This window comes from Chelonoidis abingdonii, chromosome 14 (genome assembly GCF_003597395.2).
Source record: "Chelonoidis abingdonii isolate Lonesome George chromosome 14, CheloAbing_2.0, whole genome shotgun sequence".
Lineage (NCBI taxonomy): Eukaryota > Metazoa > Chordata > Testudines > Testudinidae > Chelonoidis > Chelonoidis abingdonii.
In genome coordinates, this window is record NC_133782.1 from 31947833 (window position 1) to 31968290 (window position 20458).

Below are 20458 nucleotides of genomic sequence, written 5' to 3' on the forward strand. Positions count from 1 at the left end.
AACCTGGAAACTAAGATCAAGCATTTAAAATGACAGCAGTATATGGTGGAAGGAAGAGCTTTCAGCTGTTAGTCGAGTTTATGGATTATTGTTCATGGAAACAAACGGGGGGGAATCACCACAACTCTGTCACTGTTATATGTGCATGCTGTGGCTAACACCTGACTAAGTAGACATGCATGTTGCACTGCCTGAAGCTTTGTTTGGCCCATAACTACATGTAAAGCATGCTACAGTAATTGAGATCTCAAGACAAGGGCAAGACCCAAGAAAAATGACATCATCGTAGTCTTGACAGCTTACTGGAGGAAAGCTGAAGCTATGGCCTTGATTTATGCTGGAATTTTTAATTTGTGGAATAGATGCCTAGAACACAAGATGAGCATTAAAAAATTGAATAGATATGCAGAAGTAAATATCCAGAGCTGAATATTATGCTGTTTAGTAATTAACAGAGCTTGCTGTGCTTCCTGACCTCTGTCCAACAAAAAACCCGGAAGTTGCTTCCTTAAAGTTAAAGGCATCTCACATATATATTCTTACAGATAATACATTTGATAGAAAGTACCTTGTGAACTTGCTAGACACTGACCATGTATAATTCTACAGTTCTCAGATTCAGAGTGTGCCAAAAAAGCATTGGAACAACTAAATGGATTTGAGCTAGCTGGCAGGCCAATGAAAGTAGGTCATGTAACAGAACGCACTGATGCTTCCAGTGCTAGTTCATTTTTGGACAGTGATGAACTGGAAAGGACTGGAATTGACTTGGGAACAACTGGTCGTCTACAGTTGATGGCAAGACTTGCAGAGGGTAAGTGTAGTAATATAGATTACATGTGAAAATATTGGCGTTAACTTAGTAGGAAGTATTTCACTTCCTTTAATGTTTGAGAACGCTAAGATTTCTCAAGCTTTCTACTCCTAGACCACTTACCAAGTGAAGAACTCAGACTAGTACTTTCTGTCACAGGTACTGGTTTGCAGATTCCCCCAGCTGCACAACAGGCTTTGCAGATGAGTGGATCTTTAGCATTTGGTGCTGTGGCAGGTAAGAATTTGATAATCCATTTATTTTGGCATGTTATTTTTAACTTGTTTATAGCTTCAGGGAGGTGAAAATATTTTATATCTTGTGACTTAACATGAAAACTGTAGTAGTTCACAGCAGGGATCCCAGTCATGGTGAATGACTGAACTCTGCAAATCTACAAGCAAACAGACATATCACAAAATATTCTTAACTTATTTTGATGTGGTTCAATTTGCGCTGTGTTTTGCAAATATACTGTAGCACGTTTACTAGTGCATTGTACAGATTAGCTCAGCGGTTCTCAAAGCCAGTCCTCCGCTTGTTCAGGGAAAGCCCCTGGCAGGCCAGGCCAGTTAGTTTACCTGCCGCGTTCACAGGTTGGGCCAATTGCAGCTCCCACTGGCCACGGTTCGCTGCTCCAGGCCAATGGGGGCTGCAGGAAGGGTGGCCAGCACATCCCTCGGCCTGCGCTGCTTCCTGCAGTCCCCATTGGCCTGGAGTGGCGAACTGTGGCCAGTGGGAGCCGCGATCGGCCGAACCTGTGCACGCAGCAGGTAAACAAACCGGCCCGGCCTGCCAGGGGCTTTCCCTGAACAAGTGGCAGCCCTAGTTTGAGAACCACTGGATTAGATAATTCTTAGCAATTACTGCTTTTCTCCAATACAAAATTCCTGAGTGGAGTGGAGAAACAACTTTTTTTGTGCTGTTAGGCACTGATCATTAGTATCCTGTTAATGTGGAATTACCATAGTCATGCTTTGACATTTCTTGTTCATGGATGTCAGTTGCAGAGTTTAAAGTCACCAAGTCCCAAAGTGAGCTATTGATCTCTCTCATGGTGTACAATCATACCATCGTGCCACCTTCTCACGTCTGTAACCTTGGATGTCTTCGACTGACCTCTAGGTTTGCACATGCAAGTCATGACTAAACCTAGTTTCTTGTGTGTTATGCTTCAAAGATCCAACCTTTCCTCTCCATTTGTGCATGTAAATCTCTCAACCACATGCTTCTTTCTTATGTCTGGACATTTGCAACCTCCTCTTGTCTGGCTTGACTGCTGCAACCTTACCCTTGAAAAATCCATGCAAAACGTTGCCAAAGTCATCTTTCTGACTCATTGCTCTGGCCACATCAGCCCTCTTTAGGGCCTTCCACTATCTTCCCCTTTCAACTCCACATTATACACACACTTTTTCTTTATCTTTAAGATTCTTCACAACTTAGTTTTGCCCTGCCTAACTGATCTAGCAACTTACTGCAGTGGTGACATCTGCCTTTATTTCATCTACATTCCTCCTTTTACGATCCAGTGAGTTTCTCCGTCAAACATCTGTGCTTTTTCCCAAGTAGCTCCTTGTTCATGGAGAAGACTCCCAGATAAGAGCTACTACTACATCACCCTTCAATTCTCCTCCTCCTCAATATGCACTTTGGCTGTGACACCAAGAAAACCCTGGCTGCTGATCGTGGCTAAGCAGATGAGGAACTGTGACTGTCTATTTCCCCCTTTACTTTTTTCTATTCCCCTACTCTTATCTCCATTCTAGTTTTCCCCCCACCCAATCTGTCACCATTAAAATAGTTGTATTAAAAAAGCAAAAAAATAACAAAACTGCCCAATTGCCATGTTCACTTATTTGCATAATACTCTATCCCTCAATCCTTTGTCTGTTTGTGTCCTTTGGATGGTCTCATAAGTGGGGTGTGTACAGCTTCCAGCACCAACGAGGACCTAATCATCTTTGGGCTTTGGGCAATTAACTGGTTTGTGCATCAGGGGACATTGTGAAGGGATGCCAGTGCAGTGAGAAGCTGTGCGAGGGATCACAAAGGGATTGGGACTTTGCAGTGAACACTGGGTCATGGAAAGGAATAGTACAGATCAATCCTGATAGTTGTCATGTGAGTATCTTCACTGATCTGTATTTATTTAGAAACCTGGGAATTTCTTGGTTTCTTTTCTTTCTTAAAAAAAAAAAAAAAAAATGATTCCATTGCGTTTACAATGAATGAAATCGCTAAAACTCAGGTAAAACAACCTTCGTTCACACAAGTGTCATCATAAAGCCAGCTACAATATACATGCATTCTCAAATCTACTTACAGTCTAACTCTAACTCTAATGCATTTTTGTACATAAAAATGAGACTAATCGGTACATGGGCCTATAGTGAATATCTCTATCGATGAGGGCAGACTTTAGAGGAAATGAGTGCACTGTCTGGTTATAGGTTGAAAGAGCAAATTTAATCCAGAAAATGTGAGTCATCTAAATCCCTCTCCTAGACCACTGTGAGTTCTGGTCACCTATTCCCAGACACCTATCACAATTGACCAGTTTCAGATACTGGACAAAAATAATTAGAGGTGTACAAAAACTGTCCCATGAGGAGATAATGAAGTGTCTGATTAGTCAACAAAATAAAATAAAATCTGAGATTTCATGCACCCTTCTCTGAAATGTTCATTCTCACGCACTTAAAGTATGACAATTCCCTGTGTGTGTGTTGTGTGAATTAATGGAAGATCTGGGCACGAGGAAAAAAGCTGGAAGTTATATTTACGTCACTTGCAGCCCACAGTTTACCATTCCTGCTGATTTAAAGAGGTGTACGTTGAACATCAGATTTAATCCTGGCAATGGCATTGTGCTCCTTAGTGATGCTTAAAGTCATGTTGTTGTTTCCCCCATTTGTAAAATGCCTTGACGCTTACTTAGATATTTGCAAACTATTTTGAACTTGGAAAGCACTAAAGTAATATTTCAGCATTGACTTCTGTTACAGGAAAAGGTTGCTAGCTGAAACTTCAGTCTGTTTGTATTTTTTTAAATGAAAATTGATAACCTCTATTGTTAAACTACATTGAAGATTTCAGCTAGTGAAGATAAAACTATTAGTACAGAAATAGTTTGTATATAATGCTTGTTAAAGCTGCTCTCTCGTACAATTTGGACACCAAAATAGTATTTATCAAGAACAGATTATGGTAAAGCAAGAGTGTGGATCAAAGAGAAGTTTCGTGTTCGTCTTCCTCTCCATTAATTGAATATTACTTCTTTGGAGAATATTTATCTAGATAGTTATAGGCCCTCCCTGTCATTAGTATCTGAGCACCTCCCATGTGATAAATTAGAAGAAACAAAGCTATCTTTATTCTCCTATCTGAAGAAGTGTAAAGAAGTAGAGTGAGTGTGTTGTGTATCTGCATGAAGATCTTGCCCTACCTAGGTTTAGGTGGGCAGTTAAGATCTAGTGTTTAGTGTTCTTTATTTAATTTTCTGTACATTCTTTTCTTTAGATTTGCAAACCAGACTTACCCAGCAGAATGAAGGTACGGTTGGATTTAATGTGAACTGTTGGCAAATGGGTTTGAAAGTGTGGGTTCTTTGCACCAGAAGCACTTTACATCTGTGTATAAAGTTCTTCCAGCACCCCAGAAATGCTGTTTTGTTGGTATCTATAGGGCATTTAGAAAGCTAAAACTTAACCGTAGTATTCTGGACACTCCCTAAATCTTGCACTATTAAGAAAGACAACTCTTGCTAAACTGTATTTAATTACTAATTTTTTTTTCTAGCTATATATCTTACAGGGAGTGGTTGAAAAAGGAAACTGGGAGTTAGGATTCCTGGGTTCTATTCCCAGATTAGTCATGAATGTGTTATGATTTTGGGCAAGTCACAAAACCCCACTATTCATCTGAAAACTTCCACAGACCTAGAAAGGAAGTTGTGCCTCAGAATGATAACCTGAACTTCTTATTCTTTTTTATGTTGAATAAAATGTAAATTTCAATTAACTTAAAATAGCAACTTGTAATGGGGCAATTATTTAATTGGCTGTTATAAGTCAGCCACACTAAGTCTACTGATCACTGGGTTTTATTCAAGCTGTGACGTAACCATTCCTAGCACAGTACTGTAACATTCAGTAACTTACAGGTTAAATGTTAATATCATCCCTTTTCGCTATTCAGAAAAGCTTTCTAAACTCCTGTTTAACCCTGTCTATCATACTGCAAATTTTGTATTTTTGCTACAGTATAACTAGTTCAATATATTAATGAATTTTCAGAGTATTTTATTGCCTGTCCATGGTTCCATTATCACCATAAGTGTGAATGGTGCTGTTGTCTCTATATGGAGCTGCTTTTTGGTTTAGACATTAGAGTGTCTCTTCTACTTAAAATTGAGCTGCAGGATTTGCAGTTCCCTGTTGGAATGCTTGGGACAGGCAAAGCTTTTCAGAGATGTAAGGTTACTTGTGCTTTTTGTGTAAATTGGTTAATATAATCATGAATAACTGAATTTAGGCATAGATTTAATAGTTCTAAACTGCACTGGTTTTTAAATGGGATATTTCTGAGATTCTGTCTTCAGCATGCATTTCAGTGGCATGCTGCATTTTCTATGTTCTAACATACATCAAATGTCAGTGAATTCCAATTTGTTTTTAGAGAGACATAATCAGGTTAAAAAAAAAAAATCTTATTGCTATCTAAGCTTTTTACTTGCTGTTTCCTGTAATACCTCAGAGGAGTAGATTAATTAAATACAGGAAAATGCTTGATTGTGAAACAAGAAATTATCTGGGAAGGCTTGAAAGTATAGTGCAAGAATCTACTTTAACTCAGGTTTTGAAATTGATTGGTTTCGAGTTAACTGCATCTCCTTCAGACACTTTGTTTTGATTTCTTGTGAGTTGGTGTAGTAATTACAATTATATTCAGAAATGTTGGTTTTTTAGTTAGAGCATAAGGCTGGGAGTAGATATGTCTGGGTTCCACGTTTGTCTGGGTACATTAATCAGAGTGGCTCCCAAGAATTATTTTAACAAATCTCATACCATCAGGTAAAAGTAAGTTGGTTTTGATTTTGTGGGGGGGAGTTTATCAAGAACTGTGATTCTGAACACAGTGAATTCTATTTCCAGTTCTGCCGTAGATTTCTTGTCTAATCTTAGGCATGTAACTTCACTTCTCTATGCCTTTGATTTCTGCATCTGATTAAAAATATTATTGTTGTAACTGAATATGATAAAAACAGATTGGACAAACATCTGTCAGGGATGTTCTGTGTTTAGTTGGTCCTGCCAAAGCGCAGGGGACTGGACTGGATTTGGAGACTTTTGGAGATCGCTTCCAGTCCTGTGGTTCTATGATTTTGAAGTACAGACAGAAAAAGCCTTACTTATAAACTTAATTTCATGTAAAAGACTTTTTTTTCTTCCATGACAGAAAAACTTGTCGCTTTCTCTTTAAATAGTTCTGGCTGCAGCTGCTTCTGTACAACCACTTGCAACACAATGCTTCCAGCTTTCCAATATGTTTAACCCTCAAACGTAAGTTACCTGCTGTCTATTTCCATTTATTACACATTTGTTTCTGACTTTAGTGGGATTAGTGTGAAAATTAGTTTTTTATAGGTGTGGTCTTGTTTTTGTTCCGGGTTCTCACTTCTGAATTTTTCCTTTTGCAGTGAAGAAGAAGCTGGCTGGGATACAGAAATTAAGGATGATGTTATTGAGGAATGTAACAAACATGGAGGAGTTATCCACATTTATGTAGACAAAAATTCAGCTCAGGTACGTCTTGTGAGAGGTATTAAACAAATTTTAGAACCTCTTTTCAAGTTGTCACTGTCAGAGCTGTTTTGCAAGTGTTAGAATTGTGTTGACATGAGTAGAAATGTCTTAATTTAAAAAAATCTTCTGAGTTGCTGAATGCAGCTGAGCAAGAGTCACTCCAGCAATTATTTTAATGATCTACTTTTGTAAGTTGATGGGCAATTTTCTGTAGCTACAAGACTTCTCACTCAGTTTACCATGTTCTTGTGGATCTACAAAACAGTCAAAATATTGCAGAAATGCATATTTGGGCTGTAATGAGAACCCCTCTACCACGTAGCTTTAGTTTGTTTCAGACTGGTGATATTTATTGTGAGTTCATTGAATAGCATACTCCAGTCTGTAATCTACCTGAAAAATACACTAACACAACGGGGTAAAATTCTTTAGCAATACAGAAACTATTGTCTCCTTTGTGGACTGTGGGGTGCCCTGGCTGGTGAAGATCAGTGGGGATGATGTACCTTCTGTATGGAAACGGTGGGCTAATGCCTTCTCCTTGAGGACGGATGTTTCTTTACGTAAGTGCTCAGGGGTTCATCTGTTGCTTGAAAAACCCTTCCCTTGATATGGGGATGTTGGCTGACTATTCAACCAATCTCTGCTCCTTTTAGGAGGAGGAGAAATGTTATTGAAGATAGTGACTGAACAGCTCTAAGCATAACTTAATCTAGTTGGATTCTAACAACGTAATTTAAAGCTGAACTGAATTATGTCAATGAAACAGCCTGGGTTAATGTAGCTGATTAGTGCAGAACACTCCACAATTTTTGTACCCTTATATGCCAGTGAAGCTGCTGTCCGGTAGGGTGAGAGGAAGTCTACTCAGATGTAACTGAATAACTTTGGAGGAGGGGGGTTAAAAGGCAGTAGTGTGCACTTTATCCCTAAACACAACAATTTTGTCATCGATGATTGTTTCAGTAGAGTTGAGGAAAAGCTCTTGGGAGGTACGGGGAAACAAAATTCTGCAGCCTCACCAAAAAAAAAAAAAAAAAAAGACAGGAGGGTTGGATCCTGCAACCAATTTGTCGTTAATTACTGTCACCTCACCAGATTTATACTTCCTACCAAATCTTACTATTTCCTGTTCATGGGATCTGTTTCATGCGTGTGTTGCTACCATGAACTCCAGAATGCCTTGGAATTGAACCTCACCCTTATCATAGTTTGAATTCTGGAATATAATTCCATCACCTTCAGAAAAAACTTGCCCGTACCACTGTGAAGAGAATATTCCAAAGTGAACAGAACGTGAACTGATGCAGTGGGGTCTGCCTGACTTTGCAAACAGCTTAAAACAAAGACTTTTAGGGAAATGTGAACTGAGTATTCATCACAGGTTCCTGTTCTTGCAGATATTACTGCACAGATCACAATCTAGAACCCTCTGAGGAAGGCCAACCTTAGGAGGACCTCCGTCCTCCATTGCCTCAAGCTACTCGGCATGCTATGTGAGACTACGTAAAGGGATGTGGACACCTGCATCTTACTTCCAGTTGCAGAAACAGGAAGGCTTTTACCATTTAGTTTAGTCACTAATTTAGGTTACTTAATGGTGTGGGATTCAAAGATTGTCCTGTTTCAGATCCTCCATGGCCCATGCTTGAATTCTCTGGGTGAAGGTCATCACCTGGGCTGCTTTTCTCTCTCCATTTGGGATTCAGGCTCTGAGAAAAAAGCATGAGTTTAGATTCCATTCCGTCCTGACGGCGGAAGCCCTGAAATCTTTCAGAATGGGTCTGGAGTCTGGCCCAATTCCATAGCTTCACTTTCAAATGCAAGGAAGATGGACTACAGTGTTGAGAAGGCCTTGATAGCTTGGGCCAAATACAGTCTCGGATTTGATTCTGAGGCACTCTTTCCCCCTCTCAGTATAGAGGAAAAGAAAATAGCACCATTGTTCCCCAGGACCTCTGCCTCCCAAACCAGAGGTAGCAACATTACATCCTCGGGTTTCAAGATCACAAACTCCATGATGCCAAGAAGAAAGCATTGTGGCCAGCACTGAGAGAAATCCCACATGCTGAAGCCCAAGTTGATATATAGCTCACGCTCCCCAGCACACGGGATAACCACCTATGTGCTTATTTGTCTTGGTTCTGGCACATGAGCGTATTAAATTGAGGCTGTTCTGTCTTTGTGCCAGCCTATGTGCAACGCCCCAGGGTCAAGACTCAATCCAATCCCCTCATGCTCCACAGCAGGCACTAAGTCTAGTCCCATTCCGAAACTATTGGTCTTTGGTGACAGTGTTGCAGATGAGTCCTGTGCCTTGCCATGGGTAATCTGCATATGCCCAAAGTCATAGCCCTTCCTGTCTGTCAGTAACAGAACTAAAACATGTGGTTCCACTGGTACCACAGGTTAACATTTGGTATTCTTTGTGCTGACTTTCCGTGTAGTTGGAGTGAGTCATTCTGAAGTGCTTGAGACCTCATCTGCTATAATTAAGGCTGTGAGTCTGTCACGGAAGTCATGGATTTCGTGATTTTTCTGGGACCTCCGTGACTTCTGCGGCAGCTGTTGCGGCTGGCCAGGAGGCTGCCAGAGCAGCTTGGGCAGCTCTCAGGCCAGCTGTGCTGACGGCTGCTGGGGCAGCCTTGGGCTACCGTGCCCCTCCCCCACCATCAGCAGCAGGAGTTTGGGTGCGGGAGGGGGCTCAGTGCTGAGGCAGCGGGTTGGTGTGTGGGAGGGGTGAGGACTCTGGGCAGAGCTTACCTAGGTGGAGGCCTGGTCAGGTGGCTCTGCATGTTCCTTTCGCATGCAGGCACCACCCCCACAACTCCCATTGGCGGCTGTTCCCAGCCAGTGGGAGCTGCGGAGCAGGTGTGTAGGGCGGGGGCAGTGTGCAGAGCTCCTCTGCCTGCGCCTCCACCTAGGGCCCGCAGGGACATACTGGCTGCTTCCGAGAGCCAGGTAGGGAGCCTGCAAGCCCTGCCTGCCCCCCAGAAGCAGCGGGGGTGCTGGGCCACATGCTGTTCTCACCCATAGTGCCCCCCAGAGCACCCTCTTCCCCCTTCCCCCAAAAGTTTTAGTAAGGGGTGTATAGTACAAGTCATGGACAGGTCAAGGGCCATAAATTTTTGTTTATGGCCCATGACCTATCCATGTATTTTACTAAAAATACCTGAGATTAAAATGTAGACTTAGTTATAATCCAAACCTGACAATCAAGTCAGAATCTCTGAAGTTTCACATGGCCTGGCAACTTCCTTGGCAAGACTAAAATGCCTTCCTACGTGTGCTAGGAAAAGTAGTGCAAATATAGAGACAGGCTACACTACAGCCATGCAGTAACTTCACCTCACTGACCAGGTCTCACAGTGTTCATGAAATTATTACATCTCTTTATTCTCGATTATTACATGGCATTTCTGTGTCCATCACATTCCTTTTCTTGTGCTCTGCAGCAGAACAGGACCAAATTCCATTACAGTGCTAATTTATTCTGTCACTGTGAAATACCCTTCATAACCATCCTTGCTCAGCTATGGCACATATATGAAAACTCCATATACTCCAACGTAAAATCTGTTGCTTGTTTTTTGAGGATGAGTTTTCCCTAGGTTCTCAAGATGGCCCAGCTCTTCTTCCTAGGTTTTGGCTCCTGTCATTGTCTAGCCCCACTCAGAATATTCTTTCCTGGCTTCTGGCCTTGGACTGCTGCATTGTTCTCCAGGCAGCCTAGTTTACCAGACTCTGTCTCTGATTCCTGTGGCTTGGCTCCAGTGCATCCCTCTTGTGGGAAAAGCTTGGAAGCAAGAAGCAGCTATAGGCAAATCATTAACCATTGAAACAAACTGCCCAGGAAGATGGTGGATTCTCTATCCTTTGAAATTTCCCTGTAGAATATGCTGTAGTTCCACATGTGGTGGTTAGACTTTAATTACTAGATGAGATTCTCTGGCTTGTGTTATGCAGGTGATCAGATTATCATGATGATCTCTTCTGGTGTTTAATATATATGCATTATGCAGTCAAGGAATAAACACGGCCTTGATTCCTCACTCAGATACTATGGTGAGGAGCATGGTATAAACATACATGTAGCAGGAATGGGCAGTTTTAAATCCACTAAAACCCTTTGGCAGGCCATACGTCATTTTAAGAGGCTAATTTGCATAACAAATATTCCATTTGGTACAATACAGCATGTTAACCTACAATAAACCATATATTAAGAGTGTAAAACTGAAGTGTTCTTAAATATAACAGCCCCTTACAGCACTTTTAAATCCAAAAAGTTTAAACATAAATATTTCACTAACATTTCTTCCAGTGTGCAGAAAAGTTGGAGTTTAATAAATGAAAATAATGGGAAATAAACTTTTTTTTTTCTCTGCTGCTCCCAGACTTTGCATCCACTCTGTAGTAGTTACGGGCTCCACTATGTGAGGCAGAGCCCACATGCTGTGTCACATGTGAGGAGGGATAGCTCAGTGGTTTGAGCATTGGCCTGCTAAACTCAGGGTTGTGAGTTCAATCCTTGAGGGGGCCATTTAGGGATCTGGGGCAAAAATCTGTTTGGGGATTTGTGTCCTGCTTTGAGCAGAGGGTTGGACTAGATGACTTCCTGAGGTCACTTTCAACCCTGATATTCTGTTTTTATGGTACTCAAATTTGGCCTGTCCATCATGCCAGCAGTGAAGGCACTCTGCCACCAAGCCACCCAGCTCTGGTTATTAACTCTCTACTGGCAGAGCTGTGCCTGCCCAAGGCTGGGGTGGAGGGGGATTGTTCACAATTTGACTGTGGGAGCTGGGAGCCAATGGCAAGGCAGTAACCAGAGCTGGGTGAGATAGGGTTGTGCTCTTCCCCTATGTGAATGGCAGAGATGGTTAGGCCAATGAGTGTCATTGCCACTGAGCTTATGGGCTCCTGGTCTGTTCCCCATTGACGCAGGCTCTGGTTTCGTGCCATGCCACCCAGTTTTGGTTTCTTCCTCCCGTTGGTGGAGGTGTGCCCTGTCACTGCTGGGGTGGAGGTTTGGCCAGAAGCTGATTGGCTGTCAGCTCCCAAATAATCAGCTGATGGGAGTGCAGTAGCTGGAGCTAGGTGGGCTGGGGTGGAGTTGGAGTCTGTGTTAGGAAAGTGGAGCCAAGTAGAACAGTCTGAGGCATTAGCAGCTTCACTAAAACTGTGTCTTCAGTAACCAGCTCTTAAAACAAAATAATAATTCTGGGACTGTGACCCTGCCTATGGACAGGCCAAATAAAATATTCTGGCAAGCTGGCTGTGGCCCCGAGGCCACATTGATGATCTCAACTATGTAGAATAGATTATATGGCAGCAGATAACTGATTGGAAACAGATAAGGGATCCCAGACTTCCCGGCCCTGGGTTTTTTGAAGTTGTGTTTTTTTTTAAAGTATTGTACTTTTTTTTGATATTAGCTGGACTAGTGTGTAATTTTATAAGTAGAAAACTTCATCCATGGTTAATGCAAATAAAACTCTAGTCTACCCTGTTCACCCCACCTCCAAAGCCTTCCTGGGACCCTTGCAGTTCTCCCTAGTCTCTTTCATCCCCATTTTTTGCCAGTCTAAAATTATGCACCTACATCTATGAAGAAGTGCTTATATTAGCAGCCTCACTTTTCGAATCACTGAGCTCCCATGAAGCTCTGATGTGATTAGGAGCTGTGGGTGAAAATCCAACCTTGTACTTATATAAGAACACAGTGGCCATACTGGGTCAGACTAATGGTCCATCTAGCCCAGCATCCTGTCTTCTGACAGCAGCTGGTGCCAGATTTATCAGAGGGAATGAATAGAACAGGGCAATTGAATGATCCATCCCCTTTTGTCCATGCCCAGCTTCAGAGGTTTAGGGACACCCAGAGCGTAGGATTGTGTCCCTGACAACTTTAGTCCATCAGTGGCTATTAGCCAATCCTCCATGAACTTACCATTTTTTTTAAACCAACAGAACGTCCTCACAGGTTAACTTAAAGCATTATCCTTGAAATGTTGGCAGTAATTTGTAGAACTTAGTGATTATCCTGAAGCAGCGGTTGTCTGGCTCTTAAACTGTATACTGTGAGAAGTAACTGAAAAGGGGTTAGGCAACTTCTTAAAAATTGAAGTAAAAAGCTTTATGCAAAGGCCACAGCTAGTGTATTGTTATATGCTACTTCCTGTTGCTTTGAGAACTGCCTGGTCTCAATCCTTCCTTAGGAGTTACTGTATCTTCATGGTGAAGAGGTGTTATAATCTGGTAGTGCATGTCTACAATGAACTGTGTCAGGTATTTTAGCTTTCATTTTGTGCTAGTTCTGAATTAGCAGTTAACATTCTTCAAGTGCTTACTCATGTCAGTTCCATTTTAGGTGTATGCGCGCCCACGTGCACAGTTGTCGGAGACTTTTGCCTTAGTGGTATCCGTAGGGTCGGCTGTGGCACCTTCTGGAGTGCCACACTCATGCATTGGTATATCAGGCACCGCTGGCCCTATGCCCTCTCTGTTCCTTCTTACCGCCCAAGGGGTGCCTCTTTCCCTTGCTTTGCAAGAGGTCATTGAGTTGATCTCTGCACTATAGCTGTAAATAGTTTAGTTTAGTAAGTAGTTAAGTGTTTTTCTTTAGTTAGGAGCCCGGCAGGGACTTTGACCCACGCGGAACATACCCAGGTCTGGGTTTTAAGCCCTGCTCTGACCTGCATGGCAACTGTTTGAAGTGCCATAGCGAATCTCACTTAAAAGAGAAGTGTTGCATCTGTAAGAACTTTTGTCCCAAGACACAGAAAGAACGCAACATTCACTTGAGGGTCCTCTTCATGGAGGCTGATCTTTGCACAGCCTTGAAGCTGGCATGGCTGGACGCAGCACCCATTACTTTGGCTATGGCATGTAGCGCACCTGCGTCACCAGGCTCTTCCCGGCACTCTTCCCCTTTGCCGGTGCCTGGGAAGAAGGCAAAGAAGAGGGACTTGACACTGAACAAGCCGGATTATGGGGCACTGGGCAAAGAACCCTGCTTGGGCTGCCTGCCCACCCACACTGGAGCCACAAGGGGGCTTTGCCCTGGTGAGTACTACCCTCGTAAGGGACCTGCCACCAACTCCAGGGAGTGGTAGGGGACCTAGGCTGATGGCTCAGTCAATGCCCGCTCAGCTCCTGGTGCCTGGAGAGCAACAGGCACTCTCGCTGTTGCCACATGCGACGATGGACCTGGCTAAGGCTCCCTACAAGGGCAGGCTTATTGTGAGGGCCTCCCAGAAGGCAAGTGAGCGCTGCAGAGCCCTGTGTTGCAATACCATTGGTCTCCACGTCAGCCCAAGTCATCAGTTCGCTTCTACAGGTCTCTGGCACCGTGTTCCTGGTCTCCGCTCTCACACTGGGACTCACCTAGAGAGAGACATTGGTCGTCTTAGCGTCGACCCTCACCAAGACCTCGAGGATGCTCCCCAACTTGGCACTGCTCCCCTTACTCCTAACACTGGCTGGACCATTCCAGGCACTGGTCACCCGTGGTGGTAGTTAGCCGCCAGACCCTGGCCTTGACGGCTTCACTCTGGTCTCTGGAGGAAGAAGACTTCTCTGGCACAGAGAGGGAGTTCAGCCCCTCACCTACACAGCATTGTGACTGGGCTCTGGAAGGAGCATCTGATGTGGTGATGCAGACCTGGCAGCAGGGCCAGTGGCCGACACAATGGCCCTGTTGGAACCTCTTGGGCATATCCATTATACCGATGTCCCAGTCCCACCGTCCTCAGTCGCTGCATCTGACAAACCACAGTCAGCAGCAGGCTTGGTGCAGGATGCACCAGTGGGCGCTGCGGTGGAGGAACGGATGCCCACCCTGAGACCTCTTTTCCTAGCAGGTATGGACTACCGGGGGAGGACCTGAGGAGTCTTGTCATCATCCTCTCCAGACATGGTCGGGCCTTCCTGGGCCAAGCCCTCCGGATGACTTCAGAGAGCATCAAGTGCTGCTCTCCCAACTTGGGCCTTAAAGGCGGAGGAAATGGTGGAACAATTGTACGAGTTATTCAGTGTGCTCTTTGCGTCCACCCCTGGTGCACAAAAGGGTCCTGAATATTGCCAAGACCATCTGGTAAACCCTGTCCTCCATCCCGCCCACTTCCAAGAGGGCGGAAAAGAAGTATTTTGCCCCACAAAAGGATTTTGAATACTTAAACACCCACCCGTGGTCATGTCAGCAGCCAACAAAAAGAACAACCAAGGGATTGGCCAGTTCCACCCCCAAAAATAAGGAGGCCAAGAAACTGGACCTTTTTGGATGCAAAATTTATTCCACGGCCAATCTCCAGTTCCGAGTGGAAAACTGTCAGGCCCTTTTGAGACATTATAATTTTAACTTGTGGAACTCCCTTTTCAAGTTTAAGGACTTCATGTCCCAGGAGGCAACCCAAGAGTTAGAGGCTCTGGTGGACTGTCCCAGGAGATGCAGGCCTCTATTCAGTACCTCCCGTTTCATGGACTTGGGCTGTTCTCTGACCAAACAGACACAAGGCTGCGCAGTCTGAAGGACATTTGGGCCACTCCCGTTGCCAGGGCAGTGGTAGCCTCAGCAGGGACCTGCAAGGAGAAGGGATGCTGGTTTTGGTTGCTGCCACCCTTCATCCTCCCACTCACCAGCACAGCCTGGCCCAGCAAGACATCACAGGGGCCAGAAGCGGTTGTTTTGAGGGAGCGCTCAAGAGTGACGTACCAGTCAGCTCCCCAGATCTCCTGCCTTTATCTCAACTATCTCCAGCCCTTCCGTTCAGCCTAGTCAAGGGTCACTTCGGACTGTTGGGTGTTAGACTTCACGTCATCAGTCTACACCCTCCAATTTTTGGTCTCCCCTCCCTTCCCTGTCTCTCTTCAGCAACACTTCTCTTGAGCAGCTCCTCATTCAGGAGGTAAACAACCTACTGCAATTGGGGGTGGTATAGGAGGTTCCTCAGGAACTGAGGGGGAAGGGGGTCTACTCCCACTATTTCCTGATCCAGATGGCTAAGGTGGGGGGGGGGGGTCTCATTCTGGATCTGCGATAGCTTAATACCTCAAGAAGTTGAAATTTCACATGGTATCCCTGGCCTCCATCATTCCTTCCCTAGATTTGGGAGACAGGGACGCTCATTTCCATATCTCTTATCTTCCCAGGATGCAGGCAGTTCCTTCGCTTCATGGTGGGCCAGCACCATTTCCAATTGCGGTGCTCCCCTTTGGCCTATCCTTTACAAAATGCATGGTCCCAGTAGCCGCTTACCTGAGGTGCCAGAAGATCCAGGTCTATCCTTATCTTGATGCTTGACTCATTAAGGGCAGATCACATGCAGAGCAGCCTCGGTCTGGTGCGAGCCACATGCCGCAGCTTGGGCCTGTTAGTGAATTAAAGAAGTCAACTCTTGTACCAGTGCAACGGCTAGAGTTTATCGGGGTGGTTCTTGACTCCACGTGGGCAAGGGCATTCCTTCCAGAGTCCCACTTGTGAGCCATGTCAGATGTAATCTCCCATGTGAGGGGATAATATGTTCATCACTGCTTGCACCTGCCTATGGTTGTTAGGTCATATGGCAGCTTGTAGTTATGTGGTGCCCTGCCTGGCTCTATCTGCGCCTGCTGCAGGCATGGTTGGCATCGGTCTACATCCCCAACAGGCATAACCTGGACCTGGTAATCAAGGTGCTGGACCACATTCGGGCATCTCTGGTGTGGAGGCTGGACCCTGCATCAGTCTTGTAGAGAGTTCCCTTCGTGGCCCCATCCCCATCATTGACTCTGGTGTCTGATGCCTCGGACCTAGGATGGGGAGCCCACTTGGGAGGGCTCAATACACAAGTCTACTAGTCGAGGGGGGGCCTACCGTTCAATCTACAAATGTCAGGGAGTTCAGGGTGGTTCGTCAGGCTTTTCGGTCCCAGTTGCAAGGCAAAGTGGTTCAAGTCCTGACTGAAAACACCTCCAAAATGTTTTATATCAACAAACAAGGCAGAGCCAGGTCGTCAGCCCTTTGCCAGGAAGCCCTCCGGCCCTGGGACTTCTGTGTGCAGCATGCCATTCATCTTGAAGTGCACCTGAACCAGGAACTTTTTGGCAGATTGCTTCTGCAGAATCATCTCATCTCGCTACGAGTTCTCTCTCCATCCCAGTGTGGTCAATCAGATCTTCCAGAAGTGGAGGTTTTCCCAGGTGTGGACCTGTTTGTGACTTGCCAGAACAGGAATTGCCACCTGTTCTGCTTGTTCCAGGGGATCAACGGGGTCTCCCTGTCAGATGCCTTTCTACTCTTGTGGTCTGGAGCTCTGATGTATACTTTCCCACTGGTGCCGGTGCTCCACAAGGTCCTCATTAAGGTCAAGCAGGACAAGACCAAGGTTATCCTGATTGCCCCGGCTTGGCGTCACCAGTACTGGTTCAGCACACTTATGGACCTGTTGGTGTAGTCTCCGATGGCGCTGGCTGGATCTTATGAGTCTGAGGAGGAGCGTATGTTGCACTCCCTGGATGTCAGGAGTACGCTAGCCTTCTTACAGTTTGGTCCTTTCAATGTAGAACATAAGAATGGCCATACTAGGTCAGACCAAAGGTCCATCTAGCCCAGTATTCTGTCTTCTGACAGTGGCCAATGCCAGGTGCCCCAGAGGGAATGAACAAGTAATCATCAAGTGAACCATTCCCTGTTGCTCATTCCCAGCTTCTGGCAGACAGAGGCTAGGGACACCATCCCTGCCCATCCTGGCTTATAGCCATTAATGGACCTATCCTCTATGAATTTATCTAGTTATTTTTAACCCTGTTATAGATTTGGCCTTCACAACATCCTCTGGCAAGGAGTTCCATAGGTTGACTGTTGTGTGAAGAAATACTTCCTTTTGTTTGTTTCCGTTTTGCAAGACGACGCAGTTTGTCGTGGTGGCAGATAGGAAGAGAGGTCGTCTGGTGTTCACCCAGAGAATTTTATCTTGGATCACCGCTTGCATCCATTTCTGCTATGATCAGGCGAAGGCGCCTCTGCCGGCGATTCGCTGTTCACTCAACTAGAGTGCGAGCCTTGTCAGCGGCCTTCCTGGCCCAAGTGCCCATGCAAGATATCTACAGAGCTGCTACCTGGTCGTCCATTCACACATTCACATCTCACTACACGCTTACCTAACAAGCTCGAGATGATGCTGGCTTCACTAGAGCAGTACTGAAAGCCACAAGACTGTGAACTCCAAGCCCACTTCCATGTATACTGCTTGAGTCACCTAGAATGGAATCGACATGAGCAAGCACTTTGAAGAAGAAAAAACGGCCACCTACCTTGTTCGTAACTGTTGTTCTTTGAGATGTTGCTCATGTCCATTCTATTCCCCGCCCTCCTACCCTGCCCCTCTGTTGGAGTTGCCTGCAAGAAGAAATTGAGAGGGCATATCAGCGCGTGAACGCAGCACAGCTGACCCTGAGGATACCGGTAAGGCCGAAGTGTCCTACAACTGTACACGTGGGCACGCACCCACCTAGAATGGAATGCACATGAGCAATTCATGTCAAAGAACAGTTAAAAAAGGTGAGTAACCGTTTTTCCCAAGAATTAAGAATATCCCTGCTGACATTGATGTTGCTAGTTCTCCAGTAGGTGTGTGGGAGGTTCCTTTAAACATACATGGTGAAAAACCAATGTAATTGGGGGGTGGAGGAGGAGTTGTCATGCACCTCAGAGACTAACTCTGTTTTTTTTATTTTATTTTAGGGCAATGTGTATGTCAAATGCCCTTCAATCGCTGCTGCCATTGCAGCTGTCAATGCATTGCATGGAAGGTGGTTTGCAGGTGAGTAAAGGCTGCTAAAAGACCTGAGTTCTCGTTATAGACTCACGACATTAAAAACATCTGTTTTATCTTTTGATTAGGTAAAATGATTACAGCAGCATATGTTCCTCTTCCAACATACCACAATCTTTTCCCTGATTCCATGACTGCAACTCAGCTCCTGGTTCCTGTTCGACGATGAAGGTGGATTTCGTCAGTTTTGTATATAACTATTTTTTGGAGGAAGATTGAGTTATCTTTTATTTAGATAAAACTAAAGGAAAGGTTTTAATGTCATTTTGTGTACACTTCCCGTTACCTTTAAAAAATAAAAACTGAGTAAGCAGGAATGCAGTGTGCTCATTCTCCCTGACTAGCATTCCCACTGTGTACAAAGCTGTTGACTTCCTGTTCTGCCTTGTAATTCTTGTACATTTACTAAGGTGTTCTGTAGGAACTGAGAAGTAGCTCATAGAAACGAATTTTGTGTAAAAGGCAGATGGGACATAATGACATTTTTAATGTTTCACACAAGCCTTTCTTTTAATGCAGTAATTACATTTTACATTTCACTAAATATAGGTGCTCTGTTAAAGGTCAATATCTGATAGAATTAATGAAGGGGCATATTTAGTGTTTTGTATAAATGGAGAATTCAAAAGGCTACTGAAGGAGCTGGTTTTGGTCAGCTGCACAGCTTGTTTTATGCCGAACAGTTGGTGAGAATGGGAGGATTCAAGCGTTTTATTTCTTGATGGCAACTTTTGATTGATGTATCTGTAAAAGTTTCTTTGTAAATACTGTGTGAGGTGTGTCTAGGGTTCCAAACAAAACACTCTCTGCATTTCCAGAGAAAAGTTGAATTGAATACAGGTAGTGTGCACAGTTTAATGATACTCAGCAAAGCCTAAGAATAAGTAGAAAATGCAGAAAGATGTTTTGTCTGGTTGCATATAATCTTTGCTCTTTTTAAGCTCTGTGAGCTCTGAAATATATTTTTGGGTTACTTCAGTGTGTTTGACAAGACAGCTTGATATTTCTATCAAACAAATGACTTTCATATTGCAACAATCTTTGTAAGAACCACTCAAAAATAAAATTCTCTTAAAAAGGCCTCCAGAAGCTTTATTTTTCAGCTCAATCTGATTTAGAGCTACAAGCAGCATACATTGAAAAACTGGAGTGAGGATGGTGACATTCTCTTTCAAAATGCTAGGAAATTAGCATTACTCTAAAAGTATTTTCTCCCTGGGTGTAAGTTGGTATGTCAACAACTAGTGTGTGTTAATTACGCAACCACCCTATAGTTGAGGAGGCTTCAAGGTTTTGTAGACTGGGGCAAGGTCTGGGAGTCAAGATCTTTTGCACTCCTATCTCAGCTCTGCCACTGACACAGTGTGTGGATTTAGGCAAGTCACTAACATTTCTCTTCTCCGAGAGTAACTAGTTGTCAGAGTGTTGAGGATTGTTTATAAAGTACAGCGAAGAGCATGCTATAAGTGTAGGGATGAATACAGTCGACCTTGGTAACCAAACACACCTCTCATGTGCGGAGTTGAAGGCACCACGAGTGTCTAACAACATGGTAGTTTTTCTTGGTTTTGACTGATCCATACTTTAATATGCTGCAGTACTGCATAGGGAAATGGAGTAGCATTTCAAATCTCCAAAAGTAGCAGTGTCACTGGACTTTTTTTTGTAACTTAGGTACCTATTACACGCAGTAAAAATAAATTTGGGCTCTGGTCTGCTGGAGCATGTGGAGAGTTGGCTTGTTATGTAGTAGAGGTGCTCCTCATTTCCAGCTAAGGGCTCGTCTATGCAAGGCAAGAGGTGCAAAAGGCTGTGTGGATGCTATTTTTAGTTTCTAGCAGGCTTGCTTGATTAGGAATCTGTTTAAGCTGTACGACAGTAAGCCACTGTTAACCTGTGTGGACAGTCATTTTAGTTTAGGGACTGATTTAACCAAATCAGTTTAAAAAGAAACCACAGCCTTAAGTTTAATGGATGCAAACTCATTTGGATGAAACGAAAGAGAAACTGAACTGATGGGA

The 20458-nt window shown here is 44.1% G+C and overlaps 1 protein-coding gene across 7 annotated transcripts in view; it reads left to right on the plus strand.

Annotated features, from left to right (window-relative positions):
* Positions 1-19518, plus strand: part of RBM39 (RNA binding motif protein 39) — a 49145-nt gene extending 29627 nt beyond the window's left edge. For all 7 annotated transcript variants that reach the window (XM_075072335.1, XM_032766529.2, XM_075072336.1 and 4 more), the window contains 7 exons: positions 610-814; positions 974-1051; positions 4337-4369; positions 6303-6378; positions 6516-6621; positions 18347-18425; positions 18506-19518. In XM_075072335.1, the coding sequence (XP_074928436.1) occupies positions 610-814; positions 974-1051; positions 4337-4369; positions 6303-6378; positions 6516-6621; positions 18347-18425; positions 18506-18606 (678 nt within the window). In that variant the 3' untranslated portion in view covers positions 18607-19518. The remainder of the gene's footprint in view (positions 1-609; positions 815-973; positions 1052-4336; positions 4370-6302; positions 6379-6515; positions 6622-18346; positions 18426-18505) is intronic.
* The last annotated feature ends 940 nt before the right edge of the window (positions 19519-20458 follow it).